The sequence below is a fragment of the Suillus clintonianus genome (assembly GCF_016758775.1).
Source record: "Suillus clintonianus strain FC179 chromosome Unknown DEU56scaffold_21, whole genome shotgun sequence".
NCBI lineage: Eukaryota > Fungi > Basidiomycota > Agaricomycetes > Boletales > Suillaceae > Suillus > Suillus clintonianus.
The window spans coordinates 449,394-470,265 of NW_024539245.1; the positions used below are offsets into that span (position 1 = coordinate 449,394).

The following is a 20,872-nucleotide window of genomic DNA, read 5'->3' on the forward strand; positions in this document are numbered from 1 at the left end:
AGATACTGATCTTGAAGGCACTCAGCGCGGTTGAGCAGTCGAATGATATCGGTGAACTGCAAGTTGTCTATGTTGTATCCACTCTGGATGGGAGGACAGAAAACAATCAGGACAGCCCTCGGGAAATTTGGATCGCAGCGCGAGTTGCGGATTCCTATCTAGGCTGAGTGCTGATCAGTGCTGTGCAGCTGCAGGGGGGAATGTTTACGATAGCTAGTATCTATAAAGAAGGATCACGGTATCACCTCTGCAGGTTTGATAGACACGGCAGCAACTGGGCTCCAAGCCTCCAAGTAGCATTTCTTCGCGCAATTTGCTACCTGCGCATACCCCTGCAGCAACACTTTGGTGGGAGATTGCCTGTGACTAGGGGTTAGTTAAGCAACGCAAATTCTAGCTCTGCATTGTGCCACGGTGGTCACAAAGACAGGCACAGGATGCACAAACGGTGGGTAGAGATTATTAGACGCCTATCGATAACACACATCACATCAGTCGAAACGACCATTCCAATCTAAAATGACCCACCACCACCACCACCGTCTACCCAGCAACAGCCCTAACCCTCTGTTTGACCTCCTCCGCCCGCCCACTCCCCCTCCCCTTCGCCCTCCCAAACACCACCACCTTCCCCGCCTCACCCGCCCTTCCAGCCCGTCCAGCACGATGCAAAAAATCAATCATATTCCTCGGCTCATCAACAATAAACACATGCTGGATCCTCGGCGAAAAATCCAACCCGCGCGAGAGCAACGACGTCGTAACAAGCACATGAGGCGTCTGAGCCGGATCACACACACCCGGTCCCGTCGCTTCAGGCCCAGCCATCTTCAAGAACCCGTCAAGGTGGTGGTTTGAGCCTCGTTTGCGCGCGTCGGCACTACCGGTGAGCGCTACGCATTTGATGCCGCGGCTGTCAAGGAATGCAGCAAGTTGCTCGACTTTGTGCCGCTTGTTGCAGAACACGAGGAGTTTGGAGAGTTTGATGGGGCCGGGACCTGTGGCGGTTTTGGAGTGCACGAGGGCGTCTTCGGCCCATACGCGACGGATGCGGCGTTCGATGTCTGCGCTCTTGTTCCCGCCTGTCCAGGAGGTGTGTTCTGTGCGGAGGGTCGAAGGGAGGTGGTGCAGACGTGGGGATGCAAGGCGGGTGAGGGATGGGTGGTTGTTAGAAAGATAGGTGGAAAGAGATGCGGGGATTGTTGCGCTAGTGAGAAGGAAGTTGAATGGGTAGGAGATTGGTTGTGCGGATGCGTCTGAATCCGGAGTGGAGGATAGGGCTGAGGCAGGAATTACCGGGACAGGCGATCCACGTGCTGCTGCAATATCTGCAAGAAGCATACGAGTGGATTCCTGGAAGTCCGGATCTGTATGATGTTAGTAAACGCGTGCGTAGCTAGAGCCTGAGATGAATACGCACCGAACAGGACGTCTGCTTCATCTACAACCACCCACTGCACGTTCTCCAAACCCATCTCGGGCTCGTCAATCCAGAACTCTCGCGGTGGTTCTTTGTTTTCCCCGTCTTCTTCCTTTACATCTTCGCGCTCTTCAGCTTTCTTCCCTATCTTCATGGCTCGCTCTCGCGCGCGCTCCTCCCAGTTCCAGCCCCTCCCGCGCTCCATCTCAAGAATTTTCATTGGCGTGCCCACCAGTAAGTCTACCGGTCTTGACCCACGAGAAGTTTTCGAGATGATGAACTCAGTGTCGCTCGAAGCACCAGCTCCCTCGAATTTCCCTTTCATTTTCGAAGCCGTTCCACTAGACTTGGCCGTACTTGCTGTATTGGCCTTGCTAGCACACATGACGCGCAATTTGATGACATGGGACAAGCTCTTCGCAAAACTCGCAAGTTGGCGAGTGAGTTCGTGCGTAGGTGCAAGTACGAGCGCACGTGGATTGAGAGGCTTGCGAGATGAATGGTGGACAATAGCATTGGACTGCTCGTGCTCCGTGCGTTTGAGATCCTGAAGTACGGGGAGGAGGTATGCTATCGACTTTCCAGATCCTGTCTCGCTGGCAAGAAGGAACTCCTTGTACTTCTCGCCTTCGACGTGTTCCTGGAATAGATGCTTCATTGAGGATGCTTGAATTGCGGTGGGCCTCGCTTCCGTTCCTAGTGTCTCCTGTAAACTCTGCAACAACCCAGGCATCAAGGGTGGAGAAGAGAATTGAGTGGGAAGGTTCCTGCTTGAGGAAGCGGCTGGTCCAGAAAGATCAAATTCCTCCTCTAAGATATTGACTTGAGATGTAGGGGGTTGACGTGCTACTGCCTTGCGTCTGTCGACACGCTCAGAGTGGGCTTTGATAGCCCAATTCTTGACCTGAGTCTCAGCATCCGCGTCGTCAGTTGGCGCCCGGCGCTTTGGGATGGCTCTTGTTTCAGGATTCGTCCTCCGCCTAAGTGGGCTCTCTCGTTTTTGCGGCGCAAGGCCTTCGTGTGGGACAGCATCACGCTTGAATTCTGGACGTGCTGGTGCTATCTCGACTTTGCCCAGCCTCTTCGCCTTTCCTGTGGGCTCAAGCGATTTTGCCAGGCGAGTGCGTTGTGGAGAGGCTAGTGAAAAGTATGTTTGAGGTCACACAGACGTACATCTGAGACTTACATGGCTTGAAATTCGACTTTTTTCGGGATTTCCTGCGCAGTTGAGTCAACACTACAGACGAGGTGTGGAACCGCGAAGAGGTTATCTCTGAGCTGCCCGGACCAAGAAGTTGGCGCAGGGCCAGCAACGACGCCATGTGGTTGAAAAACAAGAGGAAAAGAAAATAAGACTAAAGAGGATTAACCCCTGTATGGCGGCGAAAGTCGACAGCGAGCCGCTTATGTACACATCACGAGGAAGTCGGAAAACTGGGCGAAAATTGCCACGGTGGATGAATGAAACTCCAATGAATCGCTGCCACCTTCACCCAGGCCTGACCAACGCCACGCCAGCACCAAGGTAGATAACGCATCCATGGCAGAACCGTTATCTTTTGTGACCTGTAATCCCTGACAGCCACCATGTCCCTCCCAACAAGTTTGGCGTGTCAAGAATTCTCTTGCACATTCTGTGGTCCTTGACTTGTCCGATGATGCAACGTTTGCCTTGATAGAGGAACGGCTACCTCATATTGAAGATGGAGAAATGTTCGTGGAAAATGTGTCTTCTCCAACGACCCTGCCAGTGTGCGACGAAGTTCGTTTTTCATCCATGTGCAAGCTGGACCCAGATCGATGATGATATGAATTGATTCAGAATGATGTCTCAGAAGAGGACTCCTGCATCGCTCCTTCAATGAGGGAGGCGTAAAGCAAATTCATCAGCATGCCTGCCTCACATACGTGAACGCGGTCTCTGGTCCTTCGCACTGCTGATCTGACACAGGGTGCCCGAAAACGTGCCAATTACTGCCGCTCTCGGTCTATTCGGTATCTCTGGATATACTGCGTACTGTAAATTGTCATCAACGCGTGGCATGTGTTCTGAAGGCGATTCTCTGATTGTCAGTGGGGCTGCGGGGTAGGTCTATCTTACTTCGGATGATTTTTCTAATGTCATTGATACAGAGCTGTCGGCAACATCGTGGGGCAATACGCCAATAATGTCATCAAGGCAGCATCAGTGATCGGGATCGCCGGGTCAGAAAAAAATGCAAATGGCTCAATGCAGACATCGACTTAATCACAAAGCGGGTACCCGGTACATTATTTGACAAGTGGGCCTTTTGAAGTTTCTATAATTTGAGTATTTGTTGAACGCCTTCCTGTGTGCAGTGTCGGGTAAGCTGCATTGGCAATGTGTTGCAAGCTTTACCTATGTCCTATGCATGCTGCATGGGATAACCTGCGGTCGTAATGAAGCAACTCGAGCTCAATCTGACTTTCTTCTAGATATATCAAAGTGCTCTCACCCGGGAAAGACAACTTGTCCATGACGCAAACTCCCTAGGTCTCAGTGTTTTCTGCTTGATACATTCGGAGTCCGGACGAACTTCCTTGAATTCATACTGTCCTTTGTGATGTGTCACGCCTTTGTTGACTTCGTCTGAGACCTTCATCTGGATACATTGCTATTGAATGATTCAAGATGACGGTATCAGGCGAGTTCAGAATTGTGTTCATACAGCCCGCCTATTCATTTTCTTCTTACTCCATGTAACCACGTCGAACGCGAAACCCACTACTTCATGATTGATTGTGCTGGCAGGCTGTCTTTTTGTGTGTGGCGTCAAAAATGACAACCGTCCAGCGCGGCTCATCATGCAGCAGTGTATCTTCAGATTAAAGTTCGAGCTCGTCGATATTCCTACGCGTCATCGTCAGGACAGAGCACTCAAGATGACGTGGGCAACATCCCCATGCCGGGACTATTGGGCATAAGGCAGAAAGAAGATAGCATCCATCTCGGGGCCGCCGTCCTCGGACATCAATAAATCATCCCGTAAACAACGCAGCCTTTGGCAAATCTGTCGAGATCGGCAACACGGATGCTGAAGGTCGTCTTGTTCTAGCTGGTTCGTACTCCTGCTATCCACTGACGTCATGAGGAATTCTAACTTTCTTAAAGACGTGTTGTACCGCGCATCAACCGAGTTTAAGCCGGACACGGTCATCGACGTTAACGCCGCTCTTATCTGGTATGCATTGATTCCTCACACTTCTCAGCTTCAATTTATAAGCTATACATAGGGCTATGTATACCGCACTGGGTGAGATCTACACCGGTGTTTTTACGGTACGTCATTGCATTGTTGCCTCCCGAGACGTTTTTAACCAAACTCCTGCTCTTTGGAACCGACTGAGAGTTGCCAGAGAGAGCGAGTACACCCGCTTCTTTCGCATGCCCTTTGACGAATATTATGATCCACAGATATACTCTTCTAACGCTGATTGGTGCAACGTTAGTCACCCATCTTGATGCGAGCTTTGCTTGAACTTGACGTTGTCTTTTTCAAACGGGCGAGAAACCAGCAGGTGCATGCACCGCTGCACTGTTCCTTAAGGCGTTTGTAGATGGCACTGAGGCCAAGGATGGGCAGGGACTTTCTGTCCAGTAGGCTCACCTTGATATTCCTGGGGCTATGGCGATAAGAATTTGCTCGTTTATTTGATGTCAAGTGCAGGACGTATGTCGTGGGAACAAGTGCGATCTAAACCACGACGTTGTTTGCAATGCGCCCTTTATCATGGCTCTTCCATCATTAGTTTCTGATCGCTGATCATTCCATTCTAGTTCACGCGCCCATCACCATACCAAGAAAAAGGAATGGGGCCCACGTCCTGTTTGGTAAGAGGTTTTAAAGAAATTGTAGGAGATGCATTTATTTAATATCATCACGCAGAGCATTGGTAGAATATTTTCAGACGTTTCTCGAGCCAAGTATGAGATGTATCCGCAGAGATGTGTCACTACCCTAGGGTTCTATCTTCTTGCATAACATCGGTGACCATAGCGGTAGAATCTGTGTGCGCAGTATGATAGAATATTTGATCAAATGATTACTTGATTTGTGTGGACTAACTGTCTTACGTTTGGGGATTATGCCTTGTTCACCAGTGTAATTGAAAGGGCATCGATCCATGGTCGTATAAAGAGCATATGCTAGATTATGTCACTGGCCGGTGCGCTCCATGTATCTCAACAATGCAACACTGACACTGCTAATATAGTATTCCTCCCTGGAGACTGATTGGTCGATGAATATTGTTTTCCCCCCTTTGTCCTCAGGAATAGTCGTGACAGGGCTGAATATGAGTCGATCAATCATGCATACATGCATGCGCACTGGATCTCGTTGGGTGAGAATCACACCAAAGAACGACGGCTGTAAGATTATCTCGATGCTGATGGATTCGATTATACAGGAATATAACGACAACAAAGAGCTGGGACAGAGCGTAATTAAGTCTGGCTATGATACATCGTCTGGGACAGTAGCAACCTTGAGCGGCGATTAGGATCAACAGGGAGCAAAAATCAAACTTAATTCATGTATTTCTATCTGACCTCTCCATACATAAACTGCCGCAATAATATCATTGTGGAGTACGGCTAGATGTGTTGAATTTAGACAATGCGAGGGATGGACAGGAAAGACTAAGAACTCACGCATCTCGGCAATTCGACCAGCGTGTTCCATGTTCCATTTGGCTCAAATCAAGCTCAACATGCCCTCTCGGGATCACCATTGCAGTTCCAGGAGAATAAAATGCGTATCGGGAAGCTGGAGGCACCCAAAAGAGGAGCCGACGATTGGGTCCCACCATCCATCCATCAGCTGCCAACAAGAAAGGGGTTGAATCGGAATCTTGGTAAGGGGTGCCCTCGAGCAGGCCAGCGGGGTTGCCCAGCGCATGTCCCAAGGTGGATGAGAAGCAAATGGAATGATTGTTCCAAGTGTCGGATATAACAGGACACAGACTCTCCTGTGTACAAGGTGTCATGTCCAAAGTGCGTGTGGAGGAAGGTGGTTCGGTGAACTCGTGGAATGGCTCCGCTGCATCCCGCAGCCGCACAGTATTGTCCTCCGCACCAGACGCGATGCAAGTACCATCTGGTGAGAACGAGACTGATTTAACCAAAGAAGCGTGCCCCTGGAAGGGCTCACCCAATGGCTGTCCCGTTGCTGCATCCCACAATCGGACAGTCTTGTCCTCCGAACCAGACACGATGTGATTACCATCCGGTGAAAATGAGACTGACAAAACCGAGTCAGTGTGCCCCTGGAAGGGCTCACCCAATGGTTGACCTGTTGCTGCATCCCACAGCCGCACAGTCTTGTCCTCCGAACCAGACGCGATGTGAGTACCATCTGGTGAGAACGAGACTGACCAAACCGAGTCAGTGTGTCCCTGGAAGGGCTCCCCCAATGACTGACCCGTTGCTGCATCCCACAGCCGCACAGTGCTATCGTACGAACCAGAGGCGATGCGAGTACCATCTGGTGAGAACGAGACTGAGTTAACCGAAGAAGTGTGCCCCTGGAAGGGCTCTCCCAATGGCTGTCCCGTTGCTGCATCCCACAGCCGGACAGTCTCGTCCAAAGAACCAGACGCGATGCGAGTACCATCCGGTGAGAAAGAGACTGACAAAACCCAAGAAGTGTGCCCTCGGAAGGGCTCACCAAATGACTGACCCGTTGCTGCATCCCACAACCGGACAGTCTTGTCCAAAGAACCAGACGCAATGCGAGTACCATCCGGTGAGAACGAGACTGACAAAACCGAGTTAGTGTGCCCCTGGAAGGGCTCCCCCAATGGTTGACCTGTTGCTGCATCCCACAGCCGGACAGTCTTGTCCTCCGAACCAGACGCGATGCGAGTACCATCCGGTGAGAATGAGACTGAGTTAACCGAGTCAGTGTGCCCCTGGAAGGGCTTGCCCAATGGTTGACCCGTTGCTGCATCCCACAGCCGCACAGTGCTATCGTACGAACCAGACGCGATGCGAGTACCATCTGGTGAGAACGAGACTGACCAAACCGAGTCAGTGTGCCCCTGGAAGGGCTCACCCAATTGTTGACCTGTTGCCACATCCCACAGCCGGACAGTCTCGTCCAAAGAACCAGACGTGATGCGAGTACCATCTGGTGAGAACGAGACTGACCAAACCGAGTCAGTGTGCCCCCGGAAGGGTTCACCCAATGGCTGACCCGTTGCTGCATCCCATAGCCGCACAGTCTCGTCCAAAGAACCAGACGCGATGCAAGTACCATCTGGTGAGAACGAGACTGACCAAACCGAGTCAGTGTGCCCCTGGAAGGGCTCACCAAATGGCTGACTCGTTGCTGCATCCCACAGCCGCACAGTCTCGTCCAAAGAACCAGACGCGATGCGGGTACCATCCGGTGAGAACGAGACTGACAAAACCCAAGAAGTGTGCCCCTCCATGGGCTCACCCAATGGCTGACCCGTTGCTGCATCCCATAGCCGCACAGTCTTGTCCTCCGAACCAGAGGTGATGCGAGTACCATCCGGTGAGAATGAGGCTGACAAAACCGAGTCAGTGTGCCCCTGGAAGGGCTCACCCAATAGTTGACCTGTTGCTGTATCCCACAGCCGGACAGTCTTGTCCAAAGAACCAGACGCGATGCGAGTACCATCCGGTGAGAACGAGACTGACCAAACCGAGTCAGTGTGCCCCTGGAAGGGCTCACCCAATTGTTGACCTGTTGCTGCATCCCACAGCCGCACAGTGTTATCCTCCGAACCAGACGCGATGCGAGTACCATCCGGCGAGAATGAGACCGAGGTAACCCCACCAATGTGCCCCCTAATCACAGTCTGAACAGCTGCCCAGTTGAGATCACGTCCGGATGCCAGACGAAGGCTATTCGGAAACCTTGTAGTGAAATTGGTAGCTACGGTGGAGTTCATGGGGGAGAATGGTAGCGCTGATAAATAGAGATGTGGCGTGCTGTGCAAAATCATGCCGCCAAAGATTTGAATGAATCTTTGCACATCCATTACGGTGGACCGCACATCTTCGTATCCAGAACGGCCCTGTGGTTGGTTGTGAGCTTTTCGTCCAACATTGCCTAACAAGCATATGCTCACATTCAGCCACTGGGCAATCAGCGGACGTGCAGCAACTGCGAGGCTAAGTGCGTTCAAAAGGCCAAGTGCTTCAATCCAGAAAAGCAGCCGTTCGTGGACGAAGAATGATCGTATTTCATTTGCGAGTTCTGTGTCGAAGTCTGTTGCTCGTACGTGCGTAGCCCAGAATCGGCAGGAATAAGACAAATGTGGGGGGATGGATGTTTCGATTCGTCGAGGAAGCCCCGTGTCTTCACGGTTAGGGATATATGAAGACTTTAAATCACATATATTGAAGCGAAGGTCATGTTCCATCACTCGAAGTGATGCGAAAGCAAGGTCGCGCTGTACGTCAGACACATCGACAAAAAAGTCTCCGCTGGATGATTTGTCTGTGAGGAAGTCGCGGAAGGATGCATGAAGGGGTCGGATGGCGGAACATGAGTTGGTGGTGCCGCTGAGCAGGGATCCCATATGTTTTATGATGGCCATGTCGTCATGCCTTCTTCGGTCTGGAAAATGGCTCCGCATGGCATTGAGGGAGTCGAAAGGGAGTGGTTCAGCTGCGCCAAAGATCTGCCCCATCACAGAACGAAAACCTGCGAGTGCTTCTTCGTACTCGTCACCATCATATTGATCCCTGTTCATAATTTCTTTCAAAATGACCTGATAGATATCGTACAACAGGTTTTTCTGCTTTCCTGCACTGCGGTTCACGACAGCATCAAAGCGAGGCATTTTGCGAACACCGGCGGGGGTATCTTTGATGTATCCGCATGCAAGACGCGCCCACTCGAAGAGTCCATCGGCTTTTGCAGCGAGGACTGCAAGGTCTGTGTTAAACTCTGGTAGCCCTTTCAGCTCCTCGGACACGAAAGCGTGAATGTCACGCTCCGCAACTTGTAGCGGAATATCGTCCATGGACAACCGCAGAATATGATTAGCCCCTTTAAACACCTTTTCAATATCGTGAAGCGGGCGTGAGGTAACAAGAATCCGAAAGTTGGATGGGAGTTCGGTGATGTCGGGAAGTCCTTTGCCCTGGAGTTTACCAGCAAGTATGCGAAGAAGGTCCCGCCGCGTTTTCTCTCCGCCGCTCTCATCCAGCGCTTCAATCACGATCAAGATAGGCCCTACACTTGACGCAGATAACTTCTTTAGCGGGTCCATCACAAGCTTCTCCCACTGCTGAAAAATATCCGTCGAATTTTTGAGTGAAATGTTATTTTTGACCGCATCCGCCAACGCTCGTCTTATCTCCGGATCACAATCAGCCAGGTCACGAGCGATGGAGGAGAAAACATTTTCGTGGCGCTTCACTTGGGCCCTGTCGAAGCAGAAACACGACCCGAGCCTTCCCCTGTCTTTGAACCTCTTGGCAATCGTATGAGCTATAGCTGATTTTCCCTTGCCTGCAGGGCCAGATAGCCACAACACACGTTGAGCAGCATCGTCGCTGCTCTCGATCCATTCCGTAATCTGGGAGAGAATGTCGGTGCGCGTTCCTGGTAGGCACTGTTTCCTAGTATCCAGCCCTGCATCCTTTGCGTAGGCAATATCGCTGAGATCCATTGTCTCGCCTGCAGGGGTGTGAGTAGGTGTCAAAATTGGAAGCACGTCCGAATACTCACCCGCACATTGGACGAAGATGGCTACGTCCAGAAGAGCTCGATTTCGAAATTTCTGCATAAGCCCATCCAAAGCGTTACTGTACTGTTGAATCATGGCCTCAGTTTCCGAGACCAAGTGTTTCCCTAGTCTTTTCCCTATAATACAGGTAGAAGATTGAGAATGTGCGAAGCACGACAGATCCCGACTCACAATAGCTCGTGATCTCTGCGTAATCCCTGATGAAGTGGGCGCACTCTCGAGTCTGATGTGCGATCTGTCCAACAATGTCGCGCATCGAATCAATCTGGCCAAAAGTGTCGTCCAGGGCCATGAAGGTGTATACTTCACTTAGTTTCTTCAGAAGGTCAAGTACCGATTGGTCGCGCTCCGTTTGAGCGAGAATAATCTACATGATGTCACAACTTCTGAGCAGGAGACAGAACGCCGGCGCAACGGAACGTACTTTGGATGCAGCAGAAAGTACGCCCAGCGCCATCTTTGCATATGGATGTACCTAAACCTTGATTAGTTCACTACCAACTAAAGAGAGCGGCCCATACATTCGCGATCTTCTCAATGACAGTGTCGAAAATTATGAGGGGTTGGAGGTATGTGGTCTGGAAGTTGTCTGTGGCAGCAAGACCTGCTGGGGCATTGTTGGTGGCGGACGTCACCGATATCGCAGGTCCCCCGAGTAGATTCATGTGTTCTGCGGCCTCATGGGCATCCCGAAGTTCAGCGCTGGCCGATTTGGGACCAAAAGTTTCCTCCGCACCAGGAGGGGTGATGAGAACCTGCGCGACCACCGGAATTTAGAGACGACAGCTAGATAATTTGACGCAAGTACCTTCGAAGCACGTTCTTCGGATAGGCCTTGGTCGACGCAGCCACTGGGACCACCAGATGTGGTGGGACGGTTGTCGTCGGCGGAAGGATTCCAATGCGATACGTCCTGGGCGCTTCTGAGAAAAACTGAAGGATAACGAGTTCGAGCACCTACCTCGATATTCTCATTCGGTGCACTTTGAAGGTCGATGTTCTGAACCACAGGAATGGGCTTGCTGGAACGCTTCAAGCGCTTCTACACAATGTCAGCCATCTTCAGAATGAGGACTACTCAGCAGTTTACTCACAGAAATTTTCTTAGTGATGCGTTTTGTAAATGTCTGCATGGCTTGTTGGACTCCTCTACAGGGTTGGTTCTGGACGAAGAACGCATCAGAGGCAGCGATAGATTGTATTAGCGCTCATCCGCAATGAATGAGATCATGTAGCCGCCGTGACATACCGAGTTTTCACCAGCAGTTGCTTCGCAGGCTTCTAGAGGAGGACCTGGCTTATGGTCTTCGCTTATCACGAGTGGGTGATTAGTGTCAGCGAAGTGGGGTACAGCAAGTAGTGTGGGAGAAGGGAGTACAGATCATATGGCACGAGCCGCATTAACAGCCTTGACAGCAAGGGTCGAAGCATAGCCAACACGATTCTTGAAGCGCTAATCATAAGTACGGGTCACGGGACCGCTGCAGGAACAGCCTGACGAGGGAATGATCTAGACAACCTTAGCATAAAAATGATGGGTGTCGGTTGAAATTAATTGATTCACTATGCCAGATGACTAGCATGCCACGCAAGGTAAGTACATGCAATATTATGTGTCGGTCCACGTTCAGAACGTGTTCAAGTTGTAGTAGGAACAACATATTGTTGCAGATTATGCGTTTAAATCAAGTCCTGCCGCCTGCGACAAATCGTCCTGGTGAGTCATGTTCCTTGAATGCGGACTTGAACATGTGTACATACCTCCCACCCTTATAATATCTGAGCTTGCAGATTATCATGACTGAATAGTGCAGTCACTGCAGTGTCTGTGCTCGCGGTTCGAATTCGTCCGCATTGACGCTGTGACATGTGACGCCGCTTCGGCACCGTCACATCCAATAAGGTTAAGTTTTCCCCAACAGCCCCGGTATTGTCAACGTTAACCCAGACTTACAGGCCTATGCCGCGTTCGCGTCAAGCCCCACCTACGCGTCAGCACTTCACCTATATAGCATAGGTATATTCTCAATCTATCCGTCCATAAATAACTTGATACTTTTCCTGCCTCCAAAGAAAGGCCATATTCTCCTGGTTGGCTCCGGCCCAGGATATCCTTCCCTTCTCACCATTGCAACTCATAATGCGCTTACGAAGCACACAGACCTTGTTCTCTTGGACAAGTTTGTTCCCGCTGCTGTACTTGCACTCAAACTTCAAACTGTCGAAGTGTGCATTGCACGCAAGTTCACCAGCAATGCCGAAGGTGCACAATCAGAGATGGTGGATGCAGCCGTCGAAGCTACTCGATGCCGCCTCACCGTTGTCGGGGTACGTTCAGTCCTATATTCCCTTTACATTCCAATAATTATGTCGTCGCACAGCTAAATCAAGGAAACCCAGTCGTCTACGGCCGTGCAGGGGAAGGCGTCCTCGTCTTCCCAACACATGGATCCGAATCGCTTGTTGTCCCAGCCGTCTCATCTGCACACTGAACGCCTGTTTTCGCACGTATCTCAGTCACGCAGCGCAGCGTTGCAGAAAGTGTCGTTGTGTGTACTGGCGTTGGGAGACAGGGCAAGGAGGTCAAGCTTCCTCGCTAGGCAACCCATGTGGACTGTGCTTATCCTCATGGGTGTTGCCCATACCTGCGGAACATGCCTATATGCAATGCTAGTACTGGTAGTGCTAATAGGGACAGATATCGAGGATCTGATGAAGTGCTTAGTGGGGCACGAGACTTGGCTCGTATGATATAAATAAGTCGGTTGATATTTTCTGCTTCATGCTTATTTTCATTGCGCACTGGGCCAAGTGCACATTCCACCATGTCATGATCTTCCTGGCGCTCATTGTCGTGTTCGTGTGGTATAATGCTGCTTTGGGCGTTCCTGTAGCTTGTGGGATCATATCCAGGTCCGTGTATGTTGGAGCGGCTTCCGAGTTGACTCACAGGCACGTCCCGTTGGGCTCAGATGGCCGGCAGAGCTTGTACCTGTTGGCGAAGGGCACGCCATTTGAGAGGCAAGTTTGTGAAAGTAGAGCCGAGGAGAGTTAAGAGAAGACCGATGTCAGAGGTGCTTATCCAAAGAGAGTCTTTGATAATGTAGTTGATTGAAGCCCCAGCAGAGTCCGGGTCATCAGATGATGGCACAGCGGGGAAACTGACATTTACCAGGAATTACATTCGAAAGGTAATCTAGATCTGCTTTTGATTGAAACCTTGCAAATGTTGAAACCTCCGACATCGGTGCTGTGATCAGCTATCTTTATGTAAGTTCTTCCCCGTGACGCACCTAATGTTGTCCATTGAATATCAAAACAGTGCAGGCATTCACGCGCACACCGCCCGTAGTACCAGGACATTTGACTCAGTTAATGGACATTTTCACTAAAAACGGAGCCAGAAATACCCGGGCGCAATCCTTGTGACAAGATCCAAGTGGTTTATACCATCATACAGTATGCGTCAAGTGCTATTTCTCTTCCTTTAAATACCTCCACTGCTACTGTATGTCTCTCCACCTCCTTTACTGAGCCTCTAACACCTTCACTCGAAGCCACAGCTACCAACATCCAATCAGATATATCATGCCGCCCTTCCCCAGTACCCATCACTGCGCATGTGGCACGTCGACGAAGCGATCCGCAAAGCTTGGTTACTGCCCCAAATGTTCGGAAGTTTGCGAGGGGCAAGGGTCGGCTACGACAAAGGGGAGGTGGTACAGGTTATTACCCACAAAAAATGGGTGAAATACCAGACCGAGTCGTGTTCTGCTTGCGAGAACGTCAGTGAGGCCATTGGGAAGAAAGATTAAGGAGAATGTGGTATGTCCAAACCCAAACCAATCATCACTATCATCGATACTGACCTTCTTACAGGACGTACAAATTTTTTTTTGAAGCTATGGAACTTTGAAGGAGTGGATGTCAGAAGATGGTTATCGGTGACTCTCGATCGCAAGGCTGGGTGTAGATTCGGGATTCGGGATTTATGTATGAAATATGGCGTGGTTCGATGTTGAATGTGTGCTGCTTGTTGAGTGCTGGCAAAGAATATTCTCTTGACAATTCTGCAGTTAGAAATTCTTAGAATGTCTATGGAGTCATCCTGATGGACAACGTCAGTCATTGACGAACGGCGAATCAGTGGCTTGGGACAACGTACACGACTGGTGGAAATCTGTTCTGGAACTTCAATTTTTATGCAGCAATCATAGGACTCGGGAAGATCGATCCGAAAAGTGCTGAATCTTTCTTCCAATTGGGAGGCTCGTAGCTTTGTACTATCTTTATGGAAGAGAAGCTCCGAACTCCTCGCGCCTCCAATTATCCCAGTTTCACATTGCTAGTAAGTGGAAAGACGCTCACTGGTTCCGAAATCTAACATAGGGCAGCCCGGCATCAATGTTGGCTCGAATACATCGGGAAAGATGAGCCCGCTGCAACTTCATCTGGCAGTGAAGACACTCGACGACTCTCCGAGTCAGGCCGTGAGAAACGTGAAGTCCTTGACTTTCCTTGCGACGCGAGATCGAAACACTTTATTGGTACAAACTCGATGGTAATGTCATACTTGCCAGTGGATGTTGCGATGCAGCTATGCTAATAGGGACAGAAATCGAGGATTTGATGAAGTGCTTAGTGGGCACGAGACTTGGCTCCTCGGATACTAGTATACGTAATTATACTTAGTAGTCGGTTGATATTTCCTGTTTCATCCTGTTTGCATATATGTGCTTCAAGCTCCCTCGTATACATTCTCCCCACCCCCACATCTGTGTGCCGTTTATGTCCATGGCATGAGATCAATTTATGCATATCATTATGCATATGAAATACCCATATCGCCAGAGGGTTTCACCATTGTTAGCCTGCAAACTCAACGTGCATGCCTTCCACCGAGTCCTAGGATTGCTGTATACACAATTCTTCCAGCGCAGATCCCCGCCAGTCGTGTATGTTGTCCCAAGTTGAGTAAGGCGTTATATATGGGGTAGAGCTCAAGTCCACTGATTCGCCATGTATCAATGACCGACATTTTCCATCAGAGCGAGTCAATAGATTCAGCCCGCGTCTGTAAGCTATGATCCCACAAAATTTTACAAGAAAATATTCTTAGCCAGCACTCGGCGAGCAGCACACATTCAGCATCGGACCACGCATATTTCACACACAAATCACGGATCTACACCCAGCCGTACGATCAAGAGTCACCGGGAACCATCTTTCAACGTCTTCTCCTTCAAAATTCCATACTTTCAAAACATATATTCTGTACGTCCTGTAGGAAGGTGAGTATCGACGATAGTGATGTTTGGTTTGGACGTACCCAATTCTCCTTACTGTTTCTTCTCAATGGCATTCCTGACAGCCTTGCAAGCGTCACACGACTCATTTTTCCTCTTCGAAAATTTCTTGTGTTTAATAACCTGCACCTTGCCCCCCTTTGTCGTAGCCGACCCTTGTCCCTCGCAAACTTCGGAACAAGTTGTGCAGTAACCAGTCCTTGCAATTTTCTTCGTCGAATTGCCGCATGCGCAGTGATGGTTATTGGGGAGGTAAGGCATGATATATGTGATTGGATATTGGTAGTTGTGACTTCGAGTGAAGGTGTTACAGGCTCAGTAAAGCGAAGGTGGAGGGACGTACTACTAGTAGCAGTTGGGGGGGTATTTGAAGGAAAGCGACATTATTTTAATAGTAGTTTTGCGATTGTGCGAGTCAAAAGTATGGTCGCATCGCGGCCCATGGCTCCACCCTAGGATCATAAAATATGCCAAGTTATTTGCAGGATACGATAAGTATGCATACCGGGAAACCCACGACCACGTACGATGGGTATAATTTAGTCCGAATTAACACCAAAATGCTTGGCAATTCAAGGCTTAATTGCCGGGCTCGAGTTGGCCGCTTGAATTTATGTTCCCGTCAGACGGATCCAACGCAGTATCCACGGAAGGCTATCCTGACATCTTTATTTCACTTCAGTGGGGAGACATCACGCTCAAATATGCTGAGGAAATTGTGGAGGTACCGTTCACGAAAGTTCTAAATGTTTTGGGGATGTTGTAGCTGGCAGAAACTCTGGAGTACTAATGCCCAATGTGGATAACCTTCAAACGTGGCGCTCAACTAGTTTCGACAAAAATCAGGCATAGGTATGCACTGCTTACTTGTATTTGCACACCGCAAGTGCACGCTGATTATCGGCTGGTACGCCGCCACTTCAATAGCCTTTTCCCACTGGCAGCGTCCTGACCAAAGCAGACGATGTGATTTCTCACATTTCTAAACATGCAACTCGGGCTGCAGCCTATCACGACCGCAAGACTTGAAATGCAGCCCGAGTGGGGTACGATGCAATATTAAGATAACCACCAGTTCGTTGGTTCCCCCCCCCCCCCCACCTCGGATCTTAGGTGCCCGATGAGCGGACTTTTAGTAACAGCTATTTTGCGGATGCATCAGTCAGCATCCAACCAGGTTCTCGAATCATTGACACGATCGTACAGCATATTTTGAGCTATATTAATATTGCTGCTCCTTTAAAAAACCCTTAGTACTGTACGTTTTGCCAACCGCTTCACTGAGCCATTTTCTGCCCAAGTGTACGTCCAACTGCTTATGTGGTAAGTACCATACTGCACCCATTGTGAAATATGCATGAAACTCTAAAGGAGAAGATGCTGGAGGATAGTTTTCGGACTCGATCTAGGCATGGATTGTGTGTACACAGGATCTGGAATCATTCCAGAATGAACGTGTGTGTGGCTTGGCAAGCGCTGGCTTAGAATATTCTCCTGACAGTTCCTCGGGCGGTGTACAACATCGATTCACATACAACTTAGTCTTTCCTTATACACAGCCCAATAAAGGAAGGTAGGAGTCCTCACCTGAGTCCAAGTTCCTTTCGGCCTGCATATGAATAACCGACATGAGTCCTGCAATGCTCGAGCTTGAGATTGATACTCACATTCGTTCTTTACATATTCATCTGTTTCCCATGTCGTCGGGAAACAGTACGGCATAGTCTATGTGTTCCATGGTTGTTATTACTCTCATATGCTCGTGACAACGTCAAAGCAGAAATAGTACATTTGCAGTTCTAGTATGGTTGAGCTCAAGAAGTATTCAGATCGAGAAAGAGTTACGGGGTATGCATCAGATTTGTAGTTCGTCTGTTTCAGGAAAACCAATCCCGGGGTGGGTCTTGGCCCACTCAAGGCGTTCATCCACCCAGATATCTTGATCATCAGAAGCCCAAACGTTTACCTGGAAGCTCAACATGTCTGCCAGCAGACGGAAAGGACGACCCATGTCATACGCCTCTCTCCACTCCGGGTATCGGGCGGACCTTTCTATTGCTGAAAGAAAAGCAGCACGCAAAACTTTTCTTTCTTCACTGGTTCCGCCTTCGTAACTGGACTCTGGGTCATTCACATCTTGTAGCCATCGTGGGATCACCGCGCACTCCCATAGTGGCGCGATGGTGGCTGCTTCAAAGTCGATAAACCCAGTGACTCGACCTGAATCGGTATCGATCTATCACATTTGCGTTTATAATGGGCACCAAAAGGGCATGCATAGACATACCATGACATTTGATAAACGGAAGTCATCAAACTTTAAGGAGAATGGTCTTTGCGGAGTAGTGATATTGGGAGGTATCAACGCATCACCGGGGTAGACAGAGCACAGCTCAATAGCCTTTCTCATAACACGCTCCCCAAGTTCAAGTCGGCTCTCTGCCAACTGAGTAGGGTCGCATTCGTGAAGTTCAGAGAGAACGACCGAACGGTTATTGGAGATAAAATCAAGTTCTGCCCGTAGATTGCTGGAAAGAAATTCAGTTACGGTGGAGAATGGACCTCTGTTTGGATCGACGACTTGTGAAACGGGCGCGTCGGGAATCCGGACAAGGCCGTCGAGAGCACGGTAGAACGGTGTACTGACTATCGGTCCAACAACGAAGTGAGGTGAAAGAGGGCTCAAGTAAAGAGATCCTGCGCTCTCAAACCGAAGAGAGCATATCTCCAAACAATATTGTGCAACCTGCGTCACTACGGTCTTCTTGACCTCCTCGGAGAGATCCCCCCAGTTCTGGCTAGCAGGGGTCCCTTTAACCTTAGGTACGCGGTGTATGAGTGAAAGATCCTAGAACGCGACACGTAAGTTTTTGCAAACTCGCCTTATCCAAGATCATGTATTCCGCCCCAACAGGATTCGACGCGTCAGAGTTCCACGCATAGATTCGCGGAACAGGTACATTTGTGAACGCAGCGATCATCTTGCACGTCGCGACCTTTCCAAAGAACGTAGAGTCTTCAATACCAACACACATGATACTTAATGTATATTTGTAGCTACCTCCGACTCAAGTTTGTCCTTTGGAAATGCAGGAGAGGCCACTCGAACCACAGCATCAAGTGGGGCACCGTCCAATCGCAAGATATCATATACCTGTATAGATAATCAAACAGTGATCTGTAGCATGTAATGCCAGACGGACCTTGTGATAACCTCCTTCAGCTAGCTTCTCCAGCTTGCAGCTTGTCAAGAAATAACGATCGACAACTGATTGCAGTTCAGCAAGGCTAAATGAATCCGGTTCGCCCTCCCCATCGTATGAGAACGTGGACATTCGATCATGATCGACATCGCGCATGCTGCAAGAAAGTAGGAGGAGGGCCGTGATCAGTGGCGTACTAGTTTATGTCAGAAGGTGTGGGAAACGAGTACGGAGAAGAATAACATGAACCAACATGAACCCCGTTGATCACGCGCACGGGCTATTTCATATTTGTCTGACCCAGGCGTCAATGCCGCATCATGATTACTGGCTCCAGCCCTTCACGCGCATGCGTGGCCTCCGGCAATGGTCTGCAGCTAGCTGTGCCTTAGCTGCGCTCCGCTTACTTGAAGGTAACCTGCGTCCACAGTACTGATCCCGTACACCCCACAACAATTTTGGAGCGGTATCAGGTCCCATGTCACCGAAGTAGGACTGTCATGCACTCAGTAAGCCTTGCCTCACATAGACAAGGCTGTGTGATGTGCTGACCACTCAGTAATGCCATGCCATTTTTGCGCTGACTCTGGCCTGTTATTAAAGTTGTTTGAATGGTTGTTCTTTGAATCTATTGCAAGCTTTTCATCGTCATGAAGAGATCATTTCTCAGCTTTTTGGTCGATCAGTGGTCGGTGGTGCCCCCAGTGGAGACGACTGATCTATCTGGGAAAACAGTTCTTGTCGTCGGCGCCAATGTAGGCCTTGGACTCGAGGCATCCAAACACTTTGCCCGTATGCAACCAGCGCGGTTGATAATCGCCTGTCGTAGCGAGGCCAAGGGAAAGGCCGCTTTGACTGGTATGTATAGCCGTTTAGAGTGAATCTGACACAAGATGATTGACGTCTTTTTCTGAAGAAATCAAACAGGAGACCGGATACAATGGATGCGAACTCTGGATAATCGACCTTGCCAACTTTGCGTCAGTGACTGCATTCGCTGACAAATTCGAGAAGGAGGGCGGCGATTTGCATATCCTGGTAATGAACGCAGGGATTTTGCAGCCCGTTTACCAATCCACCACCGATGGCTGGGAATCCACGTTGGTCCATCTCATTTCCCTACGCGTGGTCATTGCTCATATTTGCCCTTCAGGCTACAAGTCAATCATATTGCAACGTCACTGCTTTCGTTGCTCCTCATTCCGCGACTAGTTGCTGCGGGGAGAAATTCGTCAACACCTTCCCGGTTGGTACTTGTATCCAGCGGTGTCCACCACTACGTTAAACCCACGAAAGAGGTCAAGACTTCCTCGAAACCACTTGAAATGCTGAGCAGCGCAGAGTGGTGTATCCCCGAGTAAGTAGATAAATCGAACTTCATACAACTTTCCTTTACTAGATGTCTCTTAGGCACATGCATTCCCGATTCTTCGAGTCAAAGCGTACGTGCCTCCCATCTTCGTTGCCTATTTCAACCTGACACACTCACCCAGTGTTTAACCTCTTCTTCATTCGTGCCTTGACGGACAGGCTGCAATCCATCACACCACTCAGCGCCGTAGCCGTGGCCCCAGGATACTCCTATTCACAACTACGGCGCTTCTGGTACGAGAAACCGACTTTTTCATTTGTCAGAATCGGACTCGCTATCCAGGAGCGTCTCCTGGCGTGGACGTCCGAACAAGGCAGCCGTCAACTCGTATTTGGTGCGGTGGGTGGACGGGACAATGAAGAGAATATGAAAGGCGGGTACGTAAGCGTTAGTCGCCTCGTAGAGGTCGCGGATTTCGTGCTCAGCGACGAGGGTCATAAAATGCAGGATGCTGTTTGGGTAGGAGTTTAAGTCTGTTGATCCGCCGTTCATCAAGGACTGACGTTTTCTATCAGAACGAGACGATAGACATTCTGAGCAGTGTTTCTGACAAGATTGCTCCCATAGTCCAGGATTATCTGGTAGTACCTGACTCGTCCACAAACTGACATGTACATGTGACACATTATCTACTGACGTAGCTTGATAGAACAATGTGCGCCTTTGGTTATCTTGTTCTCTATGTTTACGTTGCCTACTCTTATGATCTCGACTCCTCATCCTACCTACTGAGTCTTCTTTTATTTTTTTTGGCCAGCGCCGTATTTCTGTTGTCATGATTTCATCTACTTATCCCTCCGAGGAGGTTGGTTGTGAAACG

At 49.6% G+C, this 20,872-nt stretch overlaps 7 protein-coding genes across 7 annotated transcripts; 4 read left to right on the plus strand and 3 right to left on the minus strand.

Moving 5' to 3' along the window:
* Positions 1–543: 543 nt before the first annotated feature.
* Positions 544–2,237, minus strand: DEU56DRAFT_884397 (P-loop containing nucleoside triphosphate hydrolase protein; the record flags this gene model as incomplete). The annotated part of the gene is made up of 2 exons (XM_041356160.1): positions 1,421–2,237; positions 544–1,367 (listed from the first exon to the last, which is right to left on the minus strand). Exons 1-2 carry the CDS (start codon positions 2,151–2,153, stop codon positions 544–546), a joined length of 1,557 nt encoding a protein of 518 aa, XP_041210567.1. The 5' UTR covers positions 2,154–2,237.
* Positions 2,238–4,445: 2,208 nt separating this feature from the next.
* DEU56DRAFT_732998 (peptidase M17, leucyl aminopeptidase) lies at positions 4,446–5,043 on the plus strand (the record flags this gene model as incomplete). The annotated part of the gene is made up of 4 exons (XM_041348309.1): positions 4,446–4,500; positions 4,554–4,623; positions 4,676–4,890; positions 4,958–5,043. Coding segments are annotated over 4 exons (426 nt in total), but the record flags the coding sequence as incomplete, so codon positions are not given.
* Positions 5,044–5,882: 839 nt separating this feature from the next.
* On the minus strand, positions 5,883–6,757 carry DEU56DRAFT_248014 (WD40-repeat-containing domain protein; the record flags this gene model as incomplete). The annotated part of the gene is made up of 2 exons (XM_041345281.1): positions 5,883–6,038; positions 6,096–6,757. Coding segments are annotated over 2 exons (678 nt in total), but the record flags the coding sequence as incomplete, so codon positions are not given.
* A 4,995-nt stretch (positions 6,758–11,752) lies between these two features.
* Positions 11,753–12,663, plus strand: DEU56DRAFT_910855 (tetrapyrrole methylase; the record flags this gene model as incomplete). Its single annotated transcript, XM_041357231.1, has 4 exons — positions 11,753–11,764; positions 11,824–11,888; positions 12,094–12,499; positions 12,553–12,663. 4 exons carry the CDS (start codon positions 11,753–11,755, stop codon positions 12,661–12,663), a joined length of 594 nt encoding a protein of 197 aa, XP_041210570.1.
* A 145-nt stretch (positions 12,664–12,808) lies between these two features.
* On the plus strand, positions 12,809–13,398 carry DEU56DRAFT_248040 (uncharacterized protein). Its single transcript, XM_041345282.1, has 2 exons — positions 12,809–13,245; positions 13,298–13,398. The coding sequence occupies exon 1, from the start codon at positions 12,954–12,956 to the stop codon at positions 13,224–13,226; it is 273 nt and encodes a 90-aa protein (XP_041210571.1). The 5' UTR covers positions 12,809–12,953; the 3' UTR covers positions 13,227–13,245; positions 13,298–13,398.
* Positions 13,399–17,210: 3,812 nt separating this feature from the next.
* DEU56DRAFT_792407 (uncharacterized protein) lies at positions 17,211–18,886 on the minus strand. The gene is made up of 5 exons (XM_041352704.1): positions 18,681–18,886; positions 18,539–18,631; positions 18,360–18,473; positions 17,765–18,295; positions 17,211–17,713 (listed from the first exon to the last, which is right to left on the minus strand). The coding sequence occupies exons 1-5, from the start codon at positions 18,834–18,836 to the stop codon at positions 17,333–17,335; spliced, it is 1,275 nt and encodes a 424-aa protein (XP_041210572.1). The 5' UTR covers positions 18,837–18,886; the 3' UTR covers positions 17,211–17,332.
* A 337-nt stretch (positions 18,887–19,223) lies between these two features.
* Positions 19,224–20,872, plus strand: DEU56DRAFT_248229 (uncharacterized protein). Its single transcript, XM_041345283.1, has 6 exons — positions 19,224–19,538; positions 19,597–19,780; positions 19,834–20,037; positions 20,091–20,122; positions 20,174–20,511; positions 20,568–20,872. Exons 1-6 carry the CDS (start codon positions 19,331–19,333, stop codon positions 20,658–20,660), a joined length of 1,059 nt encoding a protein of 352 aa, XP_041210573.1. The 5' UTR covers positions 19,224–19,330; the 3' UTR covers positions 20,661–20,872.